A 26,521-nucleotide genomic window follows, 5' to 3' on the forward strand; every position below is an offset into this window, starting at 1 on the left:
TTTGGTGATCTCCAGCATTACTTCTGTACCACTGCTGGGCTCAATGGCTCTGTGTACTCCGCTGTACCCGTGGTTCCCATAAATCACATACCTGTCTGAACAACACGCATACAAAAATACAGTGTATAAATACAAGTGATGTGATAATTTCCTCAAAATGTATTGGTAATATAAGAAAAAGTTAAAATAAAAAGCTTTGATAAGGCTGTATTTGTTGGATCAAAAATATAGTAAAATAGTAGTTCTATTGTTACAGTTTAAAATGGCTGTTTTCTATTCTAATATATATATTTTTAAATTGATACATGTCAGTGATGGCAAAGCTAAATTGTCAGCAGCCATTACTCCAGGTTTAAGTTATATAATGACTTGAGTGCCCAAAAACTGTGTATATTAAGATAACACATTTTTGTTTTATTATTTTGCTTGTTAATATTATGGCAAATCTAACTTACCTGGCTCAAAGTCTCAGATTACTCCCATAACAATTCCTGAATATTCCAGCCCGTCCAAGTGCACATTTCTGACAGACAAAATTATATGTGTGTGTGTGTTTCTTAACATTATTTATTTCAAAATTACAGTATTTAGACAATCTTCCTGGTTCATTTAAGGTTCAGTTCTGCAGACTTGGGAATTGAGGGGGATCTGGCAACATGCGTCTGTTACCACTTTAAACGCAGCTTCACATAGCCTGATCGCATTTATTTTATAGTGATACAATAAATTGTCCTACAATTGTGTTTAGTCCTACAGTAAGTGCAGGGCCTTTAATTTAAAAAACGTCTTCCCATGATGCAAATGTTGAAAAATTTTATTTTCACTTTCACATTCATTGATTCGAATGCCCCACTTAACCATAACCGGATTCATTTTTTTGAAGACATCAAGGATTTTAGCTAAAAAACAAAGATTGTAAGTATTCTGTGATAAAAAGATAAACTTGAAATGTATCTCTAGCAAGTGAAAATACGGTGCATGTGACGTTTGGTTAAGCGTACAGCACGCGCAGTTCGCATCGAAGATGGCTTTGGTGTTGTGCAAAGAAGCCCATCGCCAAATGTAGAATAGTATAAATATTACAACCAATTTTATAGAAAAATTATTTCCAACCCGAAATTAGACGCCTTTCGCATCCGCAGTGTCCGTCCTTTTCAGTCGGGATTGTTTTAAAAAATCGATTTAATCGGTTCACAAATGCGGTCCTCTCAATAAAACTTACAAGAGACCAAACTGAAAGAGCCGATTGACAGAAATGAAACTTCTACAAGAGGCGATATGCAGTGTCATTGTTCGACACTTTCTCAGTAAATTACTTTTAAACAAATGCGAAAACATCGTTTGCTGAGCTTATGAGTTTGTTTTGTATTATCAGAGCTAATACATGTTTCCCTTTTACAGTGTCCTCAAGTAGTACTGGGCAGCCATGCCTCGCTTTGTTCTGCTTGTGAGTCTCGTAGTTCTGCCTGTTCACCTTTGGGCTGCTGTCACTCAAGAGCACGCTTCATTCCCCACATCAGTCAATGGAGAACCATTCCCATGGAACAAAATGAGACTTCCAGACACAGTATCTCCACTTCATTACCACCTCCTTATCCACCCCAACCTTACAAGTTTAGACTTTACAGGATGGGTGCAGATCCAAATTGAGGTCCATGAAAACACCAGGAATATCATACTGCACAGCAAGGATCTTCATGTCTATAATGCAAGGTTGCTAGGTTCAGACATAGGTCAGCCACAGGCCCTGAAGGTGCTAGAGTACCCATACTTCCAGCAGATTGCACTTATATCTGATAATGCACTTCTGAAGAGGGGTCATGTATATTCAGTTGAACTGGAGTTTGCCGCCAACCTCTCTGAAAGCTTTCATGGATTTTACAAAAGCACATACCGCACCAGCAAAGGAGACGTCAGGTGAGAAACTAAGTAATCACTCAAGATATCTAGCCAGTATCTCGGTTTTATTTTTATATTTTTGTGTTATAAATAACAACCCCTTCACATTCACAGGGCTGTGGCCTCCACACAGTTTGAGCCGACTAGTGCCCGGGCGGCCTTTCCCTGTTTTGATGAACCTGCCTTCAAAGCAAACTTTTCCATACGGATTCGCAGAGAGGCAAAGCATATTGCCCTCTCAAACATGCCTAAGGTGCCGTTACGAAATCCATAGAATCTCTATTAATAATTCCTGCAGTTTTCTGACAAAAACCTGAATAAATCATAATGCGACATGAACTATTAATCTGCTGTGTGAAGACTTAATTTCTTCTGGTAATCCTACTGTTTTCTTTTTCTTTTTCGTCTTTACTCCAGCTCAAAACATTAGAGCTACCAGACGGCCTGTTTGAGGACCAGTTTGATGTGAGTGTAAAGATGAGCACATACCTGGTGGCCTATATCGTCTCGGACTTTGTGTCTATCAGCAAGATGAGTCAACATGGAGTCCAGGTCAGAAGATGATCTGTTTCATACCATTAAATCCACAAAACCTTTAAGTACTGGAAGATCCCATCATTGCATTTTTTGAATGTGAATTCAGATTTCAGTGTATGCTGTGCCAGAGAAGATCGACCAGGCAGAGTTTGCTCTGGACGCTGCAGTGAAGCTGCTTGACTTTTATGATGACTACTTTGACATTCCGTACCCTCTACCCAAACAGGGTTAGTTCCACGTAGGCATTTCGTCTACTACTTGAAATACAAAGGACAGATTTCTGAGATCATTATTTATACAATCTGCTTTGTAGATCTTGCTGCTATCCCCGACTTCCAGTCTGGAGCGATGGAGAACTGGGGTCTGACCACCTACCGGGAATCAGCCCTTCTTTTTGACCCACACAAGTCTTCTGCTTCTGACAAGCTGGGCATCACGATGATCATCGCTCATGAACTGGCCCATCAGGTGAACTTATAACATCAACTGTTTGCTTGTGTGTGTGTGTGTCAGATGTATTCTAGAAATTCTTCTACTAAATGACATGAGTGAATTGTTCATTCTGTGTCTGTTCTTGTCAGTGGTTTGGTAACCTAGTGACCATGCAGTGGTGGAATGATCTGTGGCTGAATGAAGGTTTTGCCAAGTTCATGGAGTTCGTGTCTGTTAACATCACCAATCCTGAACTGCAAGTTGTAAGTCTTTGTCAAATTGGTTGCCCTTGCTGAAGGACTGGCATTTTATTTCACTCAGCATGAGTAGGATGATAGTCTGTGCTAATATGAAGCCCAATCATCTTTGTGCCTCAGGAGGATTATTTCTTGGGGAAGTGTTTCGAGGCTATGGAGGTAGACTCCTTAAGCTCCTCTCACCCGGTGTCCACACCGGTGGAGAACCCTGCTCAGATACAGGAAATGTTTGATGACGTTTCCTATGACAAGGTGCATAATAAAACTTTGGAATGTTTTCCCGTGCGAGATGTTTTTCTTGCTATTGAAAATGTTACAATGGTGACTGTCATTTCAGGGGGCTTGTATTCTGAACATGCTGAGAGAGTTTCTGACCCCGGGTGACTTCAAATTGGGCATTGTGAGATACCTAAAACGCTACAGTTACCAGAATACGGTCAATAGTAACCTGTGGGAAAGTCTGACCAATGTGAGTACAAACTACATGTGTGATTCAGATGCATTAAACTGTGTAGGGTTTCTTATTCATTATGTGTGGTCACATTTACAGTTGTGCAGCAAATTTTCAAGGGCAAAAATCCAGTCATTTCAACAGGAATCCATACAACCTACATTGGTTAAGCTAATATTCCACATTCACCAACAAAAAGCTGCTTGATTTATAAAATATTTCTTTGTGAGCTGTGCTTCTTACTACTCTGTTGACAGTGGACCTTTTTTGCCTGAAAATTTTCACTGAAAGTTTGCTGATGTGATGGTATCTTAAGAATACCAGATCAAAATGTCTCCTGATGTAGTAAGTGTGTCTCTTTGTTATAGGTGTGTGACTCTGATGGGCTGGATGAGGGCAGACTGAAGGGTGATGAATCTTGCCGCCGCACGGTCTCACACTCTGGAGCTTCTGTGAGTTACTCTGTTAAATCATTAAGCTGAACTCTTTACCCAGTTTTTACCTGGTGTTGAGATGTATTTCTGTGATATTGTATCTCTTAGAAATGGCACTCTGAGGATGAGCTGGATGTTAAGGCTATGATGGAGACATGGACATTGCAGGAGGGCTTTCCACTCATTACGGTGGAGGTCAGAGGTCGTGAAGTCAGACTAAGTCAAGAGCGTTACCTCAAGAGTGATGACCTCTCACAAACATCTAGGTTCAAAGATCTACATGTTCTGTTATTAAAGCCTGTTTAAACAGAGTTTATATCATTTATTTAGGGTTTATGCTTTTGAAAAGTATTGCCAGTCCAAATAAGACATCAACCTCTTGACGTGGAATGTTTTCTTGATGAACAGTGGGGCAGCAGTGAATAATACATACCATGAACAAGATGAATTATCAATGAATAAATTCAAGTCTCTCAATTCTTCACATGGTTTTCCATGCATCATTTAAAAAAAATTAGAGATAAATTATTTCCAAAGTGAAATCGCTAACAAACGTCTCTGTCGTACAGGAGATGCACTGGAACATTGCCAGTGGTCACCGTCACTCATGTTACCACGAATCGTGAACTCTAAAATTAGTTTGTCACAGCAAGTCACTCTGTGTACACATGGGACTTTATACAGATTTATTAAATTACTTTCTGATTCTTAATTTTCCTTTTTAACGCTTGTTTGTGAGCTTGGCTAAATCTTTAATTCTTGATCTTTTGCTGCTTACAGCTTTCTGTGGCACGTTCCATTGACTTACATTACCAGCGGCTCAACCACAGTGCACCGTTTCCTGCTCAAGACTAAAACAGGTATTTGTTTTATTAGATTCTTTTTTTAGTAATATTATTCATTAAGTGCTAATAATATTATATAATAAAACATTTTTTTTTTAATAATTTAATGACATTAAGTTTTTAAAATGTCAAATGTTTAGAGAGATAGGACTAAACAGCACTAGGTCTGAAGCACTGTAGCACTGATTTCTAACAGATTTGTTGTATTTGTCATGATAGACGTGCTGTATCTGCCAGAGGAGGTGGACTGGATTAAGTTTAATGTGGACATGAGTGGATATTACATTGTGCACTATGAGGGTTCTGGCTGGGATGACCTCATCATGCTACTCAAGCACAATCACACGGCGCTCAGCAGCAATGACCGGGCCAGCCTCATCAACAACGCCTTCCAGCTGGTCAGGTCAGTCCTCAGTCATCTGCGTATGTGCTTTTATTAATCTGTGTGAAGAAAATGTATTGAGTCAGACGTGAATCTGAAGTACTGCAGATCACTCCATAAACGTCATGCACTGTTTGATTTAAAAACATCCTGCCTCCATGTGTTCTGGACAGTGTTGGGAAGCTTCCCCTGGATAAGGCCTTAGACCTAACCCTGTATCTAAGCAAAGAAACTGAGATTATGCCAGTGACCCAGGGCTTCAGTGAGCTTGTGCCTCTGTACAAACTGATGGAGAAGAGAGACATGGTGGAGCTGGAGAATCAGATGAAGGTCAGTGAGTGATCATTTATATTTCACCTCCTTAATTCATTCAGTCTGCAATTCTTATAATAAAACAACAAAATAGCCTAACAAAAACACATTAAAACAGTAAAATTGTGAACTATTTTTACAATTTAAAATAACTGTTCTCTGTTTTAATACATTGTAATTTAATATTTCTTCAGTGCTCCATAATCCTTCTGAAAGCATTCTTATATGCTGATTTGGTGCACATGAAAGATTTCTTATTAATGTTATATATTTTACTGTCACCTTTTTTCCCTCCCAATTCAATGCATTAGAAGTATTAATTTCTAAAAAGAAAAATAAATCTTACTGACCCCAAACGAACAGTAGTGTAAATAATCAAATTTGGTAAAAAAAAAAAAGAAAAAAAAAAAAACCCAATTCCCATGTTCATGGAAAATCACATAATTTCCACAAAAAAAATATTACAGGTCTAGAAGTTAAATGACTCTTTTATAATGTTGTGGAACTTTTGAACTAGAATTTTCTAGTCATGCTAATTTCTAATATATTTAATATTAGCTATAAAATTGGTCTTTGTATCATATGTAGTCATAGCCTCTGAAAAAGTCATGGAAATGGGTTGTTTTAAAATGTGTAAAAAGCCTTATTTGTTGGTTAATAAAAAAACTTTTTTTCTTGCTTGTTTTATTCTTTTTAGTTTATCAACCATTTATTGTAATTATGCAACACATAATAATAATCTCTATTATCATTGTGAATGAAATGAGTTGTATAAAAAAACTGGCCATGCATTGCTCCCTGCTGTAGATGTATAACATGTTGTTTGTCTCGCTGTGGTCCAGGGCTACATACTGCAGCTGTTCCGGAAGCTCATCGACCAGCAGTTGTGGACTGATGATGGCTCTGTGTCTCAGAGGATGCTGCGCAGCTACCTCCTCATGTTTGGCTGTGTGCGGGGTCATCCTCCCTGTGTCAGAACCGCTACACACCTCTTCAACCAGTGGAGGGACTCAGATGGCAATATGAGGTTAGTGGTCATCGTTTTCTTTTTCCTTTCCTAATGAATGAATCTGTAAAGAAAAATACATGATTTCTGACATTTTTTGTCTTTCCACCCTTTAGTCTTCCCAATGACGTGCTTATGGCTGTATTTTCTGTTGGCGCCCGGACTGAGGATGGCTGGGAGTTCCTGTTTGAGAAGTACAAGGAGTCCATGTATGTCTCGATGAAGAGCAGGATAAAGATGGCCCTCACGACCAGCCCTCTCGATCACAAGCTAAAATGGTGAGACATTCAGATAAACCTCAGTTGAAGAAAATAAGTAGCATCACTGTTGTCATCTTTCTTTTTTTCTTTGTGTCAGGATGATGGAGCAGAGTCTGCTGGGAGAGGTGATGAAGACTCAGGATCTTCCATATGTTGTGACTTCAGTCAGTAAAAATCCTAAGGCTTACAAGCACGCATGGGACTTTTTAAAAGCTAACTGGGACGCTCTAATAAAGAAGTGAGATGCTGATTTAATTAGACACACAATAGTGGTATGTTGTGAGGCCTTTAATGACTAAAAACTTTTGTTCGTAGGTTTGATCTTGGCTCACACTCTGTTGCACACATGGTGGTAGGAGTGACCAACCAGTATTCCACCAGAGAAATGCTAGCTGAGGTAGGTATTTCCTTTTAACCAAACAATTAATTGGGAGCTTTCATCAGTTGGTCTCGACCAAAAACATGTCTGATCCTCTAATCAGAAAACATAGAGCTTGTTTCTCTGCTCTGTCAGGTTCGTAGTTTCTTCACTTCCTTGCGGGCTGAGACTGGAGCAGACCAGAGATGTATTCAGCAAGCCCTGGAGAACATTGAAGAGAACATTCGCTGGATGGACAAGAACCTCCCCTTACTGAAGGCCTGGCTGCACAGACACCACGAGCAGCACAAAAATACAGAGCTGTGAAGCACTGCTACTGAAAAACTCATTGCTGTATACATTTTTTGTGATTTAAAATGATGCATGAATGTTGATGAGAACATTGATGTACTAAAGTGTGTGAAATAACTGATTCTGAATTTGTGAATATAGGGTAAATATTTTTGAATAGCTGTACCATTTCTTATAAAGGTATGATTTAACATTTCCGTCTGTCTCCAACTTTAGTATTGAAATTAAGGATTTTTTGTCATACATACTCTAGAAAGCATAAATTATGCTGCAACACAGCTTATTTTCTAGCATTCAGTTCTACAATTTGCAAAAACAAGCCACGCAAGTCAGTACATTTTTTAATTAATTTTTAATTTGTTTAAAAAGTTCATCTAAAGAACTAGTTATGCACAAGTTTGTTTTTGAGTCATTGAGTACATTAACATGGTATGTAGGGTACAAAATATAGGAACAGCTGTCATGTTAACACTATTACAACTCTGTGGCTTTAATGGAAACAGGACACTGGAAAACAGCACAAGTGTTTTTCTGTTGCTGGTTTCATTTGGTCCAGTGAGACACTTTCCCCCATAGGGGGCGCCCTTTTATACGGTTAGAGCTCGAGCACAACTGATGCAAGAAAGCCAAAATAAAATCATGCCAAAGAACTGACAAGCATTGGACTGTCATTACTTTAACCCTCAATAATCAGTGAGAATCTAAACCGGTGGTTGAGGACTTCCCCTTTTTTCTTTTGAATCTCAGTTTCAAGTTCACAGATGTCTTGTAGAAAGGCAATCTTACATCAGGATGTCCTGTCAGTCTGCATACAGCCAGGACAGCAGTGCAGTGTGTCATGGATGAAGAGATCACACTCCACACAGAACACTTTTTTACATTCTAGACAAGTAAATATCTGCAGAGAGGAGAAAACAAAGAGATTAAATACCATTTGAAACAAGCCTATTAATGTTCCTTTTCTAAAGATTTAGAATTGGAAAACCTACACTTTTGTCTTTCAGTTGAAAAAGTTTTGTTTTGTTTTCTCCTTGGCAAGCCTCACAGAACCTGAAAAGCCATAGATGAAGTCTATTAAATAAGCTGAAATGAGACAGACAAGAGGAGTTTTCACAGAATGAGTGTGAAGCTCACCTCTCCCCCTTATACTCCTCCAGTGGGGTCTCCTGTAAGGCCTCCAGGGGGAAGAGGTGATGGAAGGAACGGGCCAGGTGAGAAGCAGAAACTAAAGTCAGACCTATACCAGAGAGAAGACACAGACTGTGAAAACTGAACACATCAACGCTCTCTGAAAATTAATGTAAGTTTTCAAGAACATACCACACACTTTACACTCCACTGGCAGCTCAGTGTATTTGGCTCTACACTGTGGGCAGTAGTAGCCGCCAAGAGTGAGTCCTGGCTCACCAGTGCTGTCTAGGTGCCTTAAATATATTAGAAAATGAACTATAATTACAAGAATAAATTACATTTTAAAATATATTCAAATAGATCTTTTTTAAAATGCTATAATATTTCATAATATAACATTTTACTGTATTTTTGATCAATTAATTGCAGCCTTGGTGAGCAAGAGACTTCTTTCAAAAAAATTTTTTATATAAACAGTATATACAGGTGCTGTCCATATAATTAGAATATCATCAAAAAGTTGATTTATTTCACTAATTCCACTCTGCAATTAATTGGTTAAAAATACAGTAAAGTGTTATATTATATTAGTGTAAAATATATTTAATTTTTAGATTTAATATTATTAAACTGTGGTAAAGTACATAAGATTTAAACTGTACTCACGCCATGCTGAACGAGGGTTTGGCATCCTGATCAGACATGGAGGCTATGACATGCTGAGGGAAACCTGAGCAAATTATTACAATAAAGATATTGTGGAAGATTATATTTGAAATACTGGACTGCTTCACCTTTACGGAGCAGTGAAGACAACATTAAATACACAAATTAAAATGACAAACAGCAGAGCATTCACAGTTCTACAAATTTCTTGTATACTTTGGCTAATTTTTAACTAAGCTTTCATCTACCAGTAATAAGTGTTGCACTTGCATCATTTTACCCAATTTAAATTGTGTAAATGTGGTGAAAATGACTGTGTGATTACCCATGCGTATGAGGGAGCACTCTGAAGAGGAGCTGGCAGGAGGCGGAAACCATGTTAAGATAAGACCACCGACCTCCAGTTTCTCTTGTGAGAATGGTGCACACTCGAACCTCTGCTGACAGGCCTATCACAGACACTCTGATCTTCAAAGCATTCAGAGTCTATTGGTATATTAAAAAGATGATCACAAAGTCGTCGATGTTCATCAAACATTAATAACCATTACAGTACGCAGCCATTTATTCAAACTCACTTTGATAAGCTCATATATGTTGGCTGGGTCACAGGTAGTAAGACTGCTGAAAATAACCAGGATCTCTTTGCTTGTATGAGCAGGCATGTGTCTGCATGAAAACAGAAATATGGTTACTGGTGAGTACAAGTCCAGTGCTACTACTAAACTGTAAGCATCACTGCTGCATTTCAATTCCAGATGAAAGTGCCAAACGCTGACTTGTGCCTTACTTCAGAGTCTGCATAGCCATGTTGAGAGAGTTGTAGAGAGATGGTTCACCAACCTTTGTGGCGTCCACAGCTTTCTTCAGGGCTGCTATATGCTTCTTAGGGTTCCCTGGTAAGAGTAAAATACCAGTAATGTCACATGATGATGATGATGATAACAAAGAAAACTTCTCAAAACATGTAAACATAATACTAATGCATCAACCTGCAAGATCAGTGAGCTTCTCCGCCCTCTTGTTCTTGGTGGTAATGATCCCAATCTGTGACAAAACAGTACTGTTAACAGAAGCTGCACACATAGTAAACACTTACAGAAGGATACAGAGTCAAGTGCATTACCTGACTGATTGGATTCTGGTCAAAGTATTCCTCCACAAAAAACTCCATCAGCTAAAGGATGCAAAATGAAAGATCAGTTTTGACAGCTTTTCATACAATGTTAGGCTGCTATATGCCACTACCTTCAAGGTTGAGGTCAGCCTGTTGGGCTTCAGGGGGGTATTCCAGAAAGCTTGGTTAACTTACCATTTGATAAACTATAACCTCTGGGTTGATTTACCCCAAACAGGCATACCATGAGTATGTCGGTTCCAAAACACCTGAGGAGAGTTAGTTTAATCAACCTCTGACTGGTTACCCAGAGTTAATGCGCGTGCACGGTGCATGTATAAAGACATTTTCAATGGATCGCCGATTTCACGAGTCACCATGGAAACTCAAAGCGAAAAAAAGAGAGCGGCGTATTTCACAGAGGCGGTGTTGGAAGTTTTAATGCATGCTTATGAGGAGTTTAAGCCAATAATATTAAAAAGAAGTAATACAGCTGCATCGGCTAAAGCAAGAGAGTTGGCTTGGCAAAAAATAACGGACAGAGTAAATGCGTGAGTGTATTAAATTACAAATTTGGTATTGGCTCCTGTTTTATTGAAATGGAAAATAAGGAAGTATGACTTATACATCCTTTTGAATATGTTAAATCACTATGAAAGCATTTACTTTTCCTGCCATTTATTTCTTTAGCTTGAAATAATGTATATTTCTTATTTAATAAGGTGTAATCCTTCTGGAGCCACAAGAACTTTAAGCCAAGTCAAAATGAAACACAAAAACATTCTGCAAAAAGGTAATATTTGATTACACAATTACTGAACTATTATTATAACAGGATTTAGTATATTCATTCTGTCATGCAGCTAACAGAAAGAAGACTGAAGCCCGTCTAACTGGCGGGGGGCCACCACCACCTCCCCTAACCCCATCTGAGGAGCTGGCTCTGTCCCTTAATAAAGGGCGACCAGTGGTTGCTGGCATTCCAGGGGGCAGTTCATCACACATACTATGCACCACAAGTGATGGTGAAAAAAGGGTGACATGTAAGTTTACCTCTATGATTTGTTTTCATTTTTTGTCCTGATAAATTACTATCTCTGTCACTTTAAGGCTTTTTGAACCAGATTAATTTTTATGTAGGCTTATTTTATTTAACTGCATATGATGTATTATTTTCTTTGATAATATTGAGAATTTAACGGGTTGTGTGTTCTTATAGATACTGATGGACGGATTGTATTATTGGACTCTCCAGAAAGAACACAGTCTTTCACAGTTGTAAGTGATTTGTTGTCAGGTACTTTTAGTTTTTTTTTTTTTTGCCAAATAATGTATACTTGAATATTTGTCTTGTAGAATGAAGATGATGACGATGAAGAGACCACATCTGCTGTGACAGAAGTGGACAATGCTGGTAGATCCACTGAGGTATGATGCATACCATTATGATGTATGGCCCCTTTTTGCATTAGAGTAACAAACTGTCATTGTCCTTTCATAGTACATACCTAGGGATTTGCCCACAGATGAGGGTCCTTCAGCCTCAGCACACAATCTAAGCAGGGTAAGAATTTGTGTACATGTGTCCATATTTGAATTTTATTGTCTGAGCAAACAATCTCATTCATTACATTTTTCCACCTTAGTTGCCAGCAAAGGAGCTGTATAAGGTCCATCTTCAAAAACAAATAAGAAAAAGCGACATGGACCTTATACAGCTTCAAATGGAAGAGAAAAGGCTCCTCATTAAAAAAGCAGCACTTGAAATAGAATTACTTGAGAATCGCCTTAAGGTGAGAACTTGGTCTGAATATTAATCTGTTGCATGTTAAAAGTGGTCTGTCTGTCCGTCTGTGTCTGTCTCTATCTATCTGTATGTATGTGTAAAGCAATATATATAAAAAAAACATTTTAATGAATCTTACTTTTATTGTTTTTCAGGAAATGAAGAAATAAACTGCCTGGCAGACCAGTGCAAAAAAAACTAATAAAAGTAATTTTGACAAATCCTGTCTCAAAGTCTTCCATCTCTGTTTGCCTCTAAAATCTGTTGGTGTTCCTCTGGGCCATCTTCCTCAATACAAGGAGGGTGGCTCTCTCCTCTTATAGTGGCAATATTGTGAAGCACAACACAAGCCACAATAATGTTGCATGCCCTCTCTGGACTAACCCGGAGCCCATGCAGACACTGAAACCGAGATTTGAGGATCCCTATAGTCATCTCCACCTTGGCCTGTGTTCGGCTGTGAGCCAGGTTAAACCGTGTCTGTGGTCCAGGCTCAGGGTAGGGTGTCATTAAATAGGGCAGACTGATGACTCGCGGAAAATTCTGGCATCATGCACAGACCCTGGCCATTTTGCCTCGACATTGGTGATGATTTGGGTTGCCTCAAATATTACCTATAGTTAGTGGAAAAAGTAATGACTTTGATTTTAAGAAGGGGAAAAAATTAAGTTGTTACATTGATACTATGAATAGATTTCCTATTAACATAGTCTCCCTCATTTATTGATGGAGCTTTAATAGGAATGTGAGTGCCATCAATGCACCCAATTACATTTGGAAACCCTGAAACAGAAAGTTATGGAAGTATGAAGTGTGTGCATAATGAATACATGTATAGATATTAATAATATGACTAAATATTAAATATGCGTAATATTTTACTACAAAGGACAAATCTGCCACTCTGTGGAATTCGTCTTTAATAACAAGCAAAGGTTTATGGCCAGGGAACTGTACAAACGTGGGTAACAACTGTTTAAGTGCCAGACACACTGTACGAACGGCTCTACACACAGTTGCCTTTCCCACATGCTCTGAATTGCCCACACTGTACAAAAAATGGCCAGACGCAAAAAACCTAAGTGCTATGCACAGAATGTTTTCTGTGTTAAGCGCAGAGCTGCGGTTTGTCACATTTGCGATATGCGGTTTTAAAAGACGTGTTAAATAAACTAATGAATCTTTTGAAAAACGATAACGCTCTTTTAAATATTCATTAGGGTATGCAAACACATCAATACGCGGTCTTATAACCCTCTCCCGATGAAAAAAACCTCGTATAATTTGTGCTTCTACGTCCACAGGATCCTCGTCAAAAGGGCACGCCATGCTCACCAACCTTCTGAAACGAAGTTACACTGAAACATAACCTGCTCTCGAGCAGGTTATCTTCAGAGAGTCAGTTGCTATGGTTACATACATACCCAGAAAGTTACCTCTGTTTTTGGAACCGAACGTTGAGGTTATCCACGAACTTACCCTTATACATACCCAGGTATGCCACATAACCTGCTTTTTGGAATACCCCCCAGGTCTTGATCTTCTATTGATCTAGATGAGTCAATGATCACAAAGAGATGCCGCATCTAGTTTGGCGGTAATTATAAGCATGGTTATGATCAGCCTTCAATAACGAGAAATAATGCTAAACTATGGAGGACAGTAAAATGCATCTCACCATCCCAAGCCGAACTTGTCCATGACCCTCAAACACTCTGTAATGTGACCGAGAGACTGCAAGTGAATTTTAAAGCAATATGCAATCAGCTCAAACTGATTTTTAATATTTTACATTTGAGTGCTGTACCTTTTCCTCTTTGCCTGGAAAAGAATGTCCTCCACAGTAGCTTAGAGGGATCCAGATTCATCCTCCTTCAGCACCTCCCTGAGAGAAACATGTCAACAGCTCATTATAGTGTATGTGTTCTCATGTACTTTAGTCTTGTGATGCGCCTTATTGTTTAGGCATAGTTACATATGTAATAGTTCGAGCTCTTGGAACCTTGCAATTATCGAAATGACGATATAAATATTTTGTAAAATATATTTTAATAAAAATAAGCATTTTAAGTGTCTGAGGTAAATAAAAAGGGGGGGGGGGGTCATTGAAAATAATTTTTTTTTTAATTTAACACGCACACAAGTTAAAGTAGGCATAAAGCTCAACTTCTCACCATGTTCGTTCGTATCCGCCTTCCCATCGTTTTGCTCTCTCTGGTTCTTCATCCATGATTTATAATTTTATTAGTGTGTAAGCTTTCTTTAGGGGGAACGTTATTCAGTTATTCCATTCGTCAGAAAGGTTTTACTCTCAAGCTGTTTCAACAGTTATACATTCAGTCTCCTCACAGAGACTGAAATTAACCTTATAATAACAGCAAACACATGGACATTTATATAAACTCGACTTTTGAGTTAACGACATATTAATATATAACTTGCGCAGCAGACTATAAAAACAACCCAATTCAACCGTTATTTACTTTTGTGCAACCCTTGTCCGTCGACTCGTCATGTTCCACCGGTACAAAATGCGAACAATAGTTCCGAGCTTGTGAGAGGACCGACGTGTTCCCTTTATTTTACTGTCTATGCGTGTTCCATATATGGATCCATAAAACATAAGCTTATGATTATCTTTTAGTTGCCCGGTTTAATTAATTTAATTAATATACAAAGAAATCTATAAATTGGATAGCTTTATTTTACTATGTACAAAAATACAAGCAAGAAAAGTAATTTACAGTCAACACAGTTAGCCTTTATAGATTTGATATAATTGTCTGAAAGAGCCATTATATAAATTATATATTTGTAATTGAACTCACACCCATTCTAAGTGTTTAATTAAATTTAACAACAACAACAAAATAGATTGGTATTCTGGTAACAGATTGATCAAGAAGTTAAAAAAGTGAAGGTTAAAAATAATTCAGTAAGACATCATTATAACAAACAACATTAGAATCTCTTTGCTTGGAGATCCCTTAAAATACAACAAAAAAGTGGCCACAGTCTTGCTCGGTTTTAAGATACACAATCATTGACTTGACTAAATGTCTGCAGCAAAAGATAAAAAGAGACTTCATTTAGCTTTAAAAAAAATAAAACAAAACACTAATAATAATTGATACCACAATATTTAGTTCAAACTTAGTTTGGCTCAAAAGCAAAACTCTGTCATACAGCTGCCATACAGTTCTTGGCAATAATACAGTGATGCAGATTTTTAATACAGAAATACAGATACAGTAATGTCCTGAGAAAAACCCGACATGTGACACAAAATACCCTCCTGAGTTTCCATTGCCAGGTTTTTATTGTCTGTGGTCATAGTCGCTGACTCTTCTTTTGATCAAGGACAGTTTTGTCTTCAGCTGTTTACATCTTTTCCTTTTCATCCGATAGTCTGCAGACTGTGAGAAAGGAAACAGGTCAGCATTTAGATTTGTATCTATACACATAGATCATATTTTTCACTACTATAAACACTGTTATTTTTGGCAGCTGTGACTAATTATGCAATTCATGATATTCTAGTATGAATGTTTCAAAAATAGGACACTAAAATAATTTACCTTCTTCAAACTTTTGAGCCTGTTGTATACATTCATGGCATCCTTTTTAGGGAATAAAAGCGAGTAACATATATTAAGGTAACATATTTTAATAACAACAATAATAATTTATAAAAACAGATAAAGATATAATGTTAAATTAATGCTTAATATTGTTAAAGAAGAGCGTTATTTAAGTTGGAAGAGATAATTTGAGATTAAGTGACCTTACACCACCCATAACCTGAAACGTGAATTATTGTGACAGACGGGCAGAGTAAAAAATATTAAGAGTCGGAAGATAGAAAGAGATCCAACCTTTAGAAGAGCAGTTTTCATTTTATAGATAACATACCATGAACTGTGGGCTGCCTTCCTGTGAGCGGTGCATCTCTCGATCTGCTTCTGCCAAGCCCTGATTAACATCATCTAGCTCAGCCTGAAGACGCTTGTACTCAATGTGGTCTCGGTCAAACTCTCTCTTGTACTCAAGCCTCTCCTGCTCATTAATGATGGGAGGATACTCACTGAGAGCATGACAGCACAGAATAGAGGTAAAGGGAGAAATATGGTAAGAGTGATACTGATTGCATAAAGTCACAAATGCTGAGAATTATTGAAAAACGTGATCCAAAACTACCAACTAGGACTCAAAAGATTTTCCTCACCTTTCATAGCCAGTGTCCAGCTCATCTCCAGACTCAGGCTCATAGTCTCTCAGTTTGCCCTTCATTCCACTTAAAGAGCTTGTCAAGTCAGAGCCCCTTTTGATAAAAATAAATAAATAAATGACACCAATAGAAATTGTTGTTAATAACTTGGCTGTGATATTATTACAATTTTGATTGTGACTGAAAGAGTAAGAATAGCTTTGTGATTACAATAGTCTCAGTCAGTTCACATAATCAAGTTTGTGAAACTGGTTATTCGTGTTCATGACAAAACAACATCCACCACGTCCTATTGATACAGGGACACGATTTCCTGGATTCCTTCATTCTGAGGCACCTAGTCTAGTGACAGACTACTACAGAGCAGGCCAATCATCTTGAGCCGGACTGTTCTTGCTTGGCTGATTAACAATGGCGTTCATTCTGCTTGCGGAGTGACTTTGTGTACAATTTCAATTCGCTATTATTAATGCAGATGTTTTCATTTTAACCATTATTTAAAAAATAATAAAAAGTCAACCACTACTAATGTAGTTCATATCTATAATAACCAATCGTATTCTAAAACAGCAAAGCCCTATCAATGCAAAATCACTGAACAAAGTCTACACTAATATGAAAATATTTTTCTACGCATTTGTTTTTGCAACAATATTACAAGTACTGATATGACGTACCTTGGAAGGTAAATTGGCTTCTGGCTGTGTACCATTGGCTGTGCAACACTGAATCGGTCATTGTGGTCTTTGACAAAAGCCTCTGGGTATCCAGACACATTATTTACCTGAAGAAAAACAAATAACGTCATTTTTAGCCATTTTATACAAATAAATAAATAAATAACTTTACTGTAAGCCATTCTAGTTTGGAAACATAATGTGCATTTAATGACAAATTGATACACGGAAACCTGTTTACTCTGGGTACAAGTATGGTTAGTAGCAATCTTAACATTGCATCAACAAGGTGTTTTTCCAGAGTGTTTTTTTTAATAATACCCCACCCCTCCATACAGCCTCAAAATATTTTCACCGATTCCTGTAAGTGTTGTTGTAGGCTGCTTTTTACTTTAGATTCTCTGTTTCCCCAATGCACTCAGCCTTCTTTTTGTATGGTAAATAGTCTGGACAAACATAAAAGCCAGGAAGAACCGGTTTCACCACTTCCACAAATACCTTCATGACATAAAGGACAAACTACCACTGCTCACCTGGTGAAAAAACATGTAGGAACAAGGCCAATGGATTGACCTAAAACACTAATATGGGAATCTTACAGTTCACACCTACCATTTGATAAACTTTTAAGTCACAATCAAGTGTTCAATCATGTATTTCATCATGGAATTTTGTACCAAAATCATGCTTCACATCAAGTGAAAGTGCCTAAGAGAACACGCCCAGAAACTAGACATAAAAACACCTCTTCGTAGAAACATTTCTCTGAAACTTCTCTTCGTGGAAGAGTCTTTATTGCAATGCTAATCCAATGATACTGCTCAAAACAGTGCACCAATTATAGGCACCACATAGCAACTCTTGAAAACAACATGCATCAAGAAGCATTTTAGGGTATAAATATGTAATAGAAGTGCAACCTGTGCTACAAAAACTATTACATTTCATGACCTCATAAATCCACACATTGTACCGAATTAAGAAAAACACAGAACTAACATGAACAGGATATGAATCTTATATTTTGAGCAATTTGCTGGTGAAAACTCTCACCCATTCTCCGATGCCTCTAGATGTAAGACCGCTGTTGATGGTCTTCACATCATACCACAGAACACGCTCTCTGCCGTATCTCCTGATCTGCCCTCGGGTCTTCACAGCGAATACAAGTAGGATGATCAGTCCGATAACAACCAGAACCCCAAGAACTACAGCAATGACCTTGTGATGATGAGAAAAAATTATTAATGCTTTAAAAAGCACCGTAAATAAAGAAACACAATAGAGGACTGGTATCTGGATTTGCATGAATCTCTAAAAGCATTTCTACACAGCTGAAACATCTTAAGTTGTGTCTGATAAGAGCCAGCCTGAACTGAACAAATGTTTTTATGAAGATGGCCTGCTCCCTGTTAGGAGCACATGCTCACCTCTTCAGGCTCCATTACACAGTAGTGGTATAAATATTGATTGATGAAGATCCCAGAGGGCTGATCTTGGTTCTGATATTGTGCACACATTTGCAACATTTGAGTATACATCATGGATCCAGATGATTGAGCAGTGGGGTTAACAGCGACCAGGTACACAATGGTGGCGATGAACATCAGTACAGCCAGGATGGCACTAATAATGATGGAGGCCAGGTAGAATGAGGGAGACTGTGCAGCGTTCTGTCTCGACACTGCCAGGATGAAGATGATGAGCACAGCAATAAAGGTGATTGCAGCGAGCGCGATGATGAAGCCCTTGCCTGATTTCGGATCCATGTATGTGCCGCCTCCATAGCCGTAGCCTCCAACACCCCCACCCCCACTTCCACTAATCCCACTACCGCCATACGCTCCACTGCCATAACTGCCTCCATAGCCCATCCCGAGACTCCCAAGGCCCATGGCGCTGGCATCATAGTCCCATGCCAGTGTGGAGGCTATGCAGGCAAACATAGCAACACACAAAATGATGATGATGATGCACAAAATCTTCATGACACCCGGGGGTGATGTCCAGCGGTAAAAGTGAAGCATTTCATCAGGGTGGTAAGAAGCTGTGCGATGGGTGGATCGGTGATGACTGAAATGACAGTGTGAGATAATATGGATGAGTAAAAGAAAAACTATTAACTAATTATTTTTTAAAAATACTCAGATCCAGGGGTTATTATAGTTAACTAAAACTAAATCTAAAACTATAAAAACAATCATCAAACAGATCATAACACCATCAGAACGAGGCAGTAAGGATTCAGTGTAGAACACTTGCCTGTACTGACAATGGATGATTACATATATATATACTCTAATATGCAACTTACTGTCTGCCACCATGTGCATGAGGACGACTTGATTTTTTCTGCATGATGCTAGCTTCCCGGAAAAACTTCACAGGGATGTCTGAATGAAATCTAATGTAAGAATGAAAAAATATAATTGATGAATCACTACAATATAATGAAATAATGCACTGTTGTTAATCCACATTTTCCACAAAGATTAAAATTTAGATACAAAGTGGCTTTTTATATTTTTATATTACAGTTATTAATGAGTCTGCAATCAGAATATGAATATGAATATGATTCTTTATATATATATATATATATATATATATATATATATATATATATATATATATAAAATTGTAAAATTATATAATAAAATTATATAAAATATATATATATATATAAAATTGTAAAAAATCGACCAAGGTGTGTTGTGCTGTAACACCATATAGCCAATAAGATAAAGTCTTATGATTACGGAGGTGACAATATAAGTCTCCTTTTAAAAATGAGAGTCTTTAGATTACTGTAATTATACATTAATTTCATATTTTAATTTAATTTTTATTAAAAAAAAATATGGCTGACCAGAGATTGTTATGCTGTTTTAATATACTTGGACTATAATTTAGATCATTTTGCTGTAAGTTGTTAGTCTGTTTTATGAATTTCCATATTTGTTTTAAATTATATTTATTGGTTTAAATTGTATCCAATTACAATTAAACCTAGGCTACCTCACAGCCTGGTAGTAGTAGGTTTAGCAAAACCCTCTTAATATCACTTGAATTTATTTTCTTTGTGTAGGGATATATTGCAGATTTCAAACACGCTTCAAATTGTAGCAAATAAATATGAGAATATTAGGCTATATCAACGTTTGAGATCAAGTTAAAAAAAAAATCCGTACTTCAGTTGGATTAAGTGATTAAATACCCTCAGAATTAGGACACCTACACCTGGAATTTTATATAAATAACCACATTACGGAGAAAAATCAGGCTTCTCAAAGAACACAAAGACGATTAGCTTACAACTATTTGATTATATCTATATATTTTTTTTTATTAGTTCCGCGCAACATAGGCGTATTAGTCAACACAACAATCGACAACATGAGATAGAACATGCTACAGTATTCAGCTGGGAATATTTAAAAACAAACTAGAAAATAGAAAATTAATTAATCACTCACCCTCTTCCTTACAAAAGCTGTCAAAGCTGGTAAATATTTTGTAACCCTTCCTCTGTTCTTATAGAAGTATTTCACAGGCCTCCCAAGAAGCTCAGGCTTCAGGAAACGCTCACCAAATACTGAGAAAGCTTTCATAGATCAGCTGCCTCTCACAGGACACATCAGTGAAACCAGCCTCCCCCCATCCTCACCTGCACAGGTGCAGCCCCGCCCTGAACGTGCGCGCGCTGAGAGGACACTTCAGATGCATGAGGAGCGACTTTCAGAATATATATTGTCTATAAATAAATAAAGTGTCTTGACAATTTTTTATATTTAAACCTAGCTACTTTTCAGGCTATGGTAATTTTATGTTAAATTTGTAAACAATCAGACAATTTCTGAAAAAAAAAAAAAGAAAGAAAACAAACCCTTTTATATTCTATCTCATATGCGCCTGAGATGCAAGTAATGTATAAGACCAATTTAATTTCTGTTTGCCCAAATCATGAAAGTGTAATCTGGGAGGGATCTTTTAAATCCTTCCCAGCCAAAATTTCATTGGAAATAAAAAGCAAGTTATTCTTAAGTGCTTTGCTAATTTTCAGTCTCCTTAGTTCGATGTGTGACTCAACACTGTAATGTAATTATGGTTTCAATTTCAATAAATTGACATAAAAATAATAACAATAATTAAAGCAGCATTGTTGTAGATTATTACACACCACATTCAGGATTCATGAGGAATATGGTTTGCACAAAAAGGTGAATGAGCACCTTTTCTCCATGCAGCTTGTAACCTGATACCTTCAGAGCTGTCAAGCTCGTAAAAGTTGAGATTACTTTACTACTGTTCCATGTAACATAGCATGAGAAGTACAAACTAATATTTCATTATTTTGCTGAAAAGACAATGTTTGCCAGTAAAATGAGGAGGCAGGTGTGTTTATTTTTCCACTTTCAATATCAATGATAAAAATGATTAAATTCAAAGGTAGAGTAACATAACACAACACAAATGACAGTATAAAATACACACACACAAAAAAAAAAACAACTAAAAATTATACTAGAAAAACTGTAAAATACCAAGTAATCTAGGATCATTACAGAGATACTGCTATTTAAACAAATACAATTTTAAGAGCTATTTACATCATATTCTCCACTTTTTTTTTAAAGATTACAGTGATTTCCTTCAAATTACCTACTTCTAAAATAAAAAGTATATACAGAAATGTACAGTATATATTAAAAACTTTGCTGATGTTGCTTCACAAGACATGTCAGTAATAAAGAAGGTCAAATATTCAGTGCTGGGTTTGACGTGGTACATGTCCTTCATTATACTTTTCTGATCTATTGAAATCAATATGAAATTATATCAATACCAACCAAGAGCAAACCAAACACTCTGTTAATTTCTGATGGTATAGCCATGGACAATTTTCTTTTAGACAGTACTTTTTTTTTTGCAGTTCTGTTTAACTGTAACCATCATTCCAGTCCATGACTTTGTCATACTCCTGAATTTTCAGCTTTATGTGTGCAAGTTTGCTCTTCAGATATTCACATCTCTCCCTTTTCTCCTGGTACGTTGGGTCCTACAACCAGAAACAGGTAGAATAATCTTCAGACAGGAAGTATGTAAATATGTCAATAGCTCTACTGACGTCCCCCTAATATTTCCAGTTTTTCCGTTTCTACTGCCTGTCGCTCTCAAATGGAGACAGATACCATTCTTTTGCAGTGACTAAAGAATGTAGAAAGGCAACAGGCAGATGAAGGTTTGAAATGGGTCAAAGCAACGTGTAGAACATAGGTCATAGGTTATCTTTTCTGGGAAAAGTAAAATACCAAACATGTCTTCTGTATATTACTTTAAAACTTGTAGAACAGACAAACAGTACTTACAGCCTTTTTTCTGTTAAACTCATGAATAATGCTATTGACTCTCTCTTGCTCCTGTGGGAGGAAAACCAATTAATACCTACATTTATTTTCTTTTTAGAACAAAAGATTTCAGATAAATGTATACAGATACATTTTAAACATCTTTGTTTCTTAACTTATTAATTTCAATGGTCATGAGATTAATTTTCGATTACAAATATTCCATGTAGTTTCCTTAAATATAAAAACCTCAAGAGTAATAATAATAAATAAAAAAATAGCAAAATGCTGTTTAAAACCTTTACCATTTGGGTCGAAGGATGCTGTGGTAGACTCCTCATCAGAATATCCATTTCCTCAAACTTCTGTGTTAAGATTTGAACTTCTGCATGCAACTCTTTATATTCTGCATATTGATCATTAAACACAGCCTTGTATCGCTCCTTCTCCTCATCAGACCGGATGGTGGGATATTTCCTGTGAGGAGAAAGATTAGACAGAACATTCAGATATAGTAATCACAAAAGGGATGAGAGATTTAAAAAAAAAAAAAGCATCGGGCAACAATAATCAGTCTAAAATATGTGCACTAATTTCTGAACATCATTAAAATCGAGTTTATCTACTGGATAAAATAGACTGAAGTTAATTTGTTGATTTTGTGTTCTTTGAAACTTACGCCACATAGTCTGCAATGACCACAGGTTTGGGGATGTGGCCAGCAGGAATATGACCCCTTAAGATCTCTGGTTCCATCATAACTGGGTTGACAGGTATGCCATCATAAGATTCTGGACTGGCCATTACTGGAGCAGTGTGGATAGGCACAGAGACACTTGAGCCGGCACCAATCTGAGATTACAAATAGTACATTACAGCAATGATTTCAAAATATTAAAATATTCTTCTTGATATTAAAATTCAACTGCTTACCAAATTGAGCGGAAGTCCTTCTGATTTAAACTAAATACAAATAAGAACAGAAGAGCAAGCGAATTAGATTTTATTAGTAAAGTCTTGAGATTATTTATTGCTATGACTGAAATAGGAAAATCATTTTGAGCATTATGTTTCTTTTTACGTTAATTAGTTTCAAAGAACAAATGATTTGAACTTTACATCTTGACTCATTCTCTCTCTGCGCATCCTTGCAGCTTCATGTCTCCACAGCTTAAGACACACGCCAGCTCCCACAAGATACAACAGCATGTTGAGGAAGAGAAAGATGATGGCAGCATTCTGCCCAGCCTCAATTCGGCAGAACCCCGCATTGGGCCCAGCGTTGAAATGTGGATAATAGCAGAGACCTCCACGGACTGTGTCTCGCACATACACGATTGCAGCTGACAAGTAGAGCAATGCTAATGTCAAGTTTATCACACACTCTGTGATTGGCCACCAGCTGGAGTCTAGTAGAATAGTACGATAATACATGGTCACTCCTAACACTAATAGAATGATAGTCCCTATCCAGGCAATTCCAGCCACCACAATAACAAAAGGAGTCAAGGGTCCGGAGTAGGAACTCCCAGTTCCTCCATACATCCCACCCATTGCTGATCCCCCATACCCTCCCCCATACGTCTGATGCATGGAGTAACCAAACATATTAAACCACTCATTATCTTTGTGCACGTATGCACAGACGCACGCAAAAACAGCAGCCCCCAAAAGCAACTCTGCGCATCCTAAAATGCGCAGAAGTCCGGCCCAGGATTTCATATATGCGTAGCGCTGATTGTACTCCTCCACCTTCTCACTATAAGTCATAGCCGTCTGCAAAGAGCGTCCAGAAACTGATTCCAGCGGCTCCCCCAATAAAACTGCCTGCTCCTTCCTTGAATTGTAGCTGCCTCCAGACCCTCCATAAGGGTCTAGGTAAGAGCTGGGGGCTGTAGGTGACGGTGCACGTGAGTGTGGAGGAGAGCATGGGACACCTCCGGTGGTGGTGTTCACTTCAGGTGGTGGTGGTGGAAAGGTCCATTTATTGCTGCCTTGATTGCCACTGGCTCTGAAGAAGTTCTTCACAGAGTCTGGAATGAAGCGTCGGATGGGTTTGATGTCCATGGCATCATCCACCTGGTCTTCAACATCACTCGGGTAGAAATCCTGACCAACAGGAGGGTTTTCGGGAAGTGGTGGTGGTGGTAAACTGCCATAGCTGGATGCTGCTACTTCACCACCAATTGGGTAAGGAGCATGCTGACCCCACGGCATGGAGCCGATGGGCACCTCATCATACTGAGGCATATTGCGGACCCAATCAAAGTGGGGCGCTGGCCCGTTTCCAAAAGACATGGTTCTTAGCAGCTGAGTGAACTGAGGATCAGAAAGTTTATCCACTTCATTATAAAGCCTTGTGTCACATATATACTGACATCATGTCATTTGGAATTTTTTTACAAACATAAAAGTAAGGATTATTTGATATTTAAATTATATCTGATATTAATAAGACAATAATTATTGTTATGCCATGGATTATAACCAATAAATGATGAATACTATTTAATAATAAGTGCATTTACATATTAAAAACAAATGTTTTCAAAGGGTTTAGTCTATGTAGGCTACTACCAAACTCTGAAGTCAATGACGGTCTTACCTGGTTACAGAAGTTACATTGCCTCACAGGGTGATTTTAAACAGTGTTTTCCCCTTACAAAGCTTCCTGAAATAAAAAAAATAAACAAGTGAGTTACACCCTGGCCAAGCGAGCTTAAATAACGAGTTAAAAATAGCAAAATGTGACTTTATAAAAAACGATGGCACAAAATCTGTGTTGCATGAGATGATCTTAACGCGGTTTGAAACCTGCCTGTCAACAAAGAACATGTAAGAAATAAAACGGAACTAATGCATACAAGCTCTGAAGTAATACAAAATGAATTAACGCACTAATTTAGCACTTGTGAGAGCGTTTTCATTATCTACGCTAAAAATGTGAAGGTGTAGATTACATATCCTTGCTCAAATATTTATTTATAAGAAAACATCGCTCTCTTACCTTGTACAGATACTTTCACCTGTCTTCCGCCACTGGGCGCTGCAGGTGAACAGGAATCGATCACGTGACTTGCCCTGCCCCAGTATGTGACGTCACGATACATACCAGTTTCACAAGGAAACAGAAACACTCCATGTATGAAAAATTAGTTGATCTATCAAAACAAACTGTTTTTTTTTTTTTAGAGTGAGACACTGTTTGAACTTTGCATTTAAAAAAGAGAGCACACTGTGTTGACAACGGTTATTTACCACTCCTTAAACGTCATCCCTTGTTTACACTTCAAACATTTGCGGCTCCTCACGGTTTCGACGAGATTTTGTTGAGTGCTCCACTAGGTGCCAATTCACACCAGGAGCATTGTAAAAACGAAGCAACTTGATTCCCGAGACCACGAGATTTGCCTGTCCATTGGTGTTTGTCTTAAGGGGTTTCCCCCTCATTTTTGGGGGTTCTTCCATGGATTGGATGGGTAAATGGTTTAATTTTGTTAATCTGGCCACCATATTCCAGTTACAATTTAATTGAGTGACTTTTTTTTGGCAGTCTTTAAGAATTTGCCAAAAAAAAAAAAATCTATTACACAGCACCGAAAAGGCAACAAAATGACCAACGGATTACTTACATGTCATGTTTTTGTATGTAAATTGGATACAGAGTATCCAGCTGAGATTAGAGTAAAATGAGGTGTGTTATTAACTGCATTTTTTCCACGTGTGATGTCTTGCAATGAGAATAATGAAGAGACCAAACATTCTTCTCACAGGTACTCCTTATATTTAATGGTATGCCTGAGGGACTGGATAATGCAGGAAGTTTAGAAGTAGATATGATGGTTTGATTATTGATAAAGCATTAATGTGGAGAATAAGAGGGAAAATAAAATTAAAAAGCAAAAGTACAAACTGACTCGCCAACATGACTGACTTTTTCACTGCTAGAAATAAGACTTAGGGTAGACAAGTTTAAAAGTTGCCAAATTAATCTAATTAAGTATAAATTATGTACTTGTGAACCTTATGATCCATCTTTTGAGGAGAAACACCCACGCCATTTACCATTATTTTTGTGAATTA

At 37.6% G+C, this 26,521-nt stretch overlaps 4 protein-coding genes and 1 pseudogene across 5 annotated transcripts; 2 read left to right on the forward strand and 3 right to left on the reverse strand.

The window, feature by feature from the left end:
* The first annotated feature begins 711 nt into the window (after positions 1–711).
* Positions 712–8,098, forward strand: LOC128010351 (endoplasmic reticulum aminopeptidase 1). Its single transcript, XM_052593012.1, has 19 exons — positions 712–915; positions 1,402–1,917; positions 2,014–2,152; positions 2,317–2,451; positions 2,543–2,663; positions 2,750–2,904; positions 3,018–3,131; positions 3,246–3,377; positions 3,463–3,594; positions 3,945–4,028; positions 4,119–4,276; positions 4,791–4,870; positions 5,075–5,258; positions 5,411–5,567; positions 6,392–6,576; positions 6,672–6,833; positions 6,913–7,053; positions 7,131–7,212; positions 7,330–8,098. The coding sequence occupies exons 2-19, from the start codon at positions 1,427–1,429 to the stop codon at positions 7,498–7,500; spliced, it is 2,823 nt and encodes a 940-aa protein (XP_052448972.1). The 5' UTR covers positions 712–915; positions 1,402–1,426; the 3' UTR covers positions 7,501–8,098.
* A 36-nt stretch (positions 8,099–8,134) lies between these two features.
* Positions 8,135–14,716, reverse strand: LOC128010367 (general transcription factor IIH subunit 2-like protein; annotated as a pseudogene).
* Positions 10,894–12,406, forward strand: LOC128010383 (uncharacterized). 2 transcript variants are annotated; one of them, XM_052593014.1, is made up of 8 exons: positions 10,919–10,950; positions 11,122–11,192; positions 11,263–11,442; positions 11,619–11,677; positions 11,756–11,827; positions 11,901–11,963; positions 12,046–12,192; positions 12,341–12,406. In XM_052593014.1, exons 2-8 carry the CDS (start codon positions 11,165–11,167, stop codon positions 12,353–12,355), a joined length of 564 nt encoding a protein of 187 aa, XP_052448974.1. In that variant the 5' UTR covers positions 10,919–10,950; positions 11,122–11,164; the 3' UTR covers positions 12,356–12,406. The 2 variants fall into 2 exon arrangements, with proteins under 2 accessions (XP_052448973.1, XP_052448974.1); XM_052593013.1 differs by having other exon boundaries at positions 10,894–11,192.
* A 634-nt stretch (positions 14,717–15,350) lies between the features above and the next one.
* On the reverse strand, positions 15,351–20,719 carry LOC128010426 (occludin-like). The gene is made up of 9 exons (XM_052593016.1): positions 20,567–20,719; positions 19,405–19,494; positions 18,521–19,163; positions 18,144–18,311; positions 17,091–17,197; positions 16,411–16,506; positions 16,098–16,269; positions 15,764–15,805; positions 15,351–15,601 (listed from the first exon to the last, which is right to left on the reverse strand). Exons 2-9 carry the CDS (start codon positions 19,446–19,448, stop codon positions 15,503–15,505), a joined length of 1,371 nt encoding a protein of 456 aa, XP_052448976.1. The 5' UTR covers positions 19,449–19,494; positions 20,567–20,719; the 3' UTR covers positions 15,351–15,502.
* A 733-nt stretch (positions 20,720–21,452) lies between these two features.
* LOC128010410 (MARVEL domain-containing protein 2) lies at positions 21,453–25,584 on the reverse strand. The gene is made up of 8 exons (XM_052593015.1): positions 25,446–25,584; positions 25,044–25,109; positions 23,558–24,757; positions 23,372–23,401; positions 23,118–23,290; positions 22,744–22,915; positions 22,460–22,510; positions 21,453–22,149 (listed from the first exon to the last, which is right to left on the reverse strand). Exons 3-8 carry the CDS (start codon positions 24,734–24,736, stop codon positions 22,030–22,032), a joined length of 1,725 nt encoding a protein of 574 aa, XP_052448975.1. The 5' UTR covers positions 24,737–24,757; positions 25,044–25,109; positions 25,446–25,584; the 3' UTR covers positions 21,453–22,029.
* Between the last annotated feature and the right edge of the window lie 937 nt (positions 25,585–26,521).

The sequence above is a fragment of the Carassius gibelio genome, chromosome A5 (genome assembly GCF_023724105.1).
Source record: "Carassius gibelio isolate Cgi1373 ecotype wild population from Czech Republic chromosome A5, carGib1.2-hapl.c, whole genome shotgun sequence".
NCBI classification, from domain to species: domain Eukaryota; kingdom Metazoa; phylum Chordata; class Actinopteri; order Cypriniformes; family Cyprinidae; genus Carassius; species Carassius gibelio.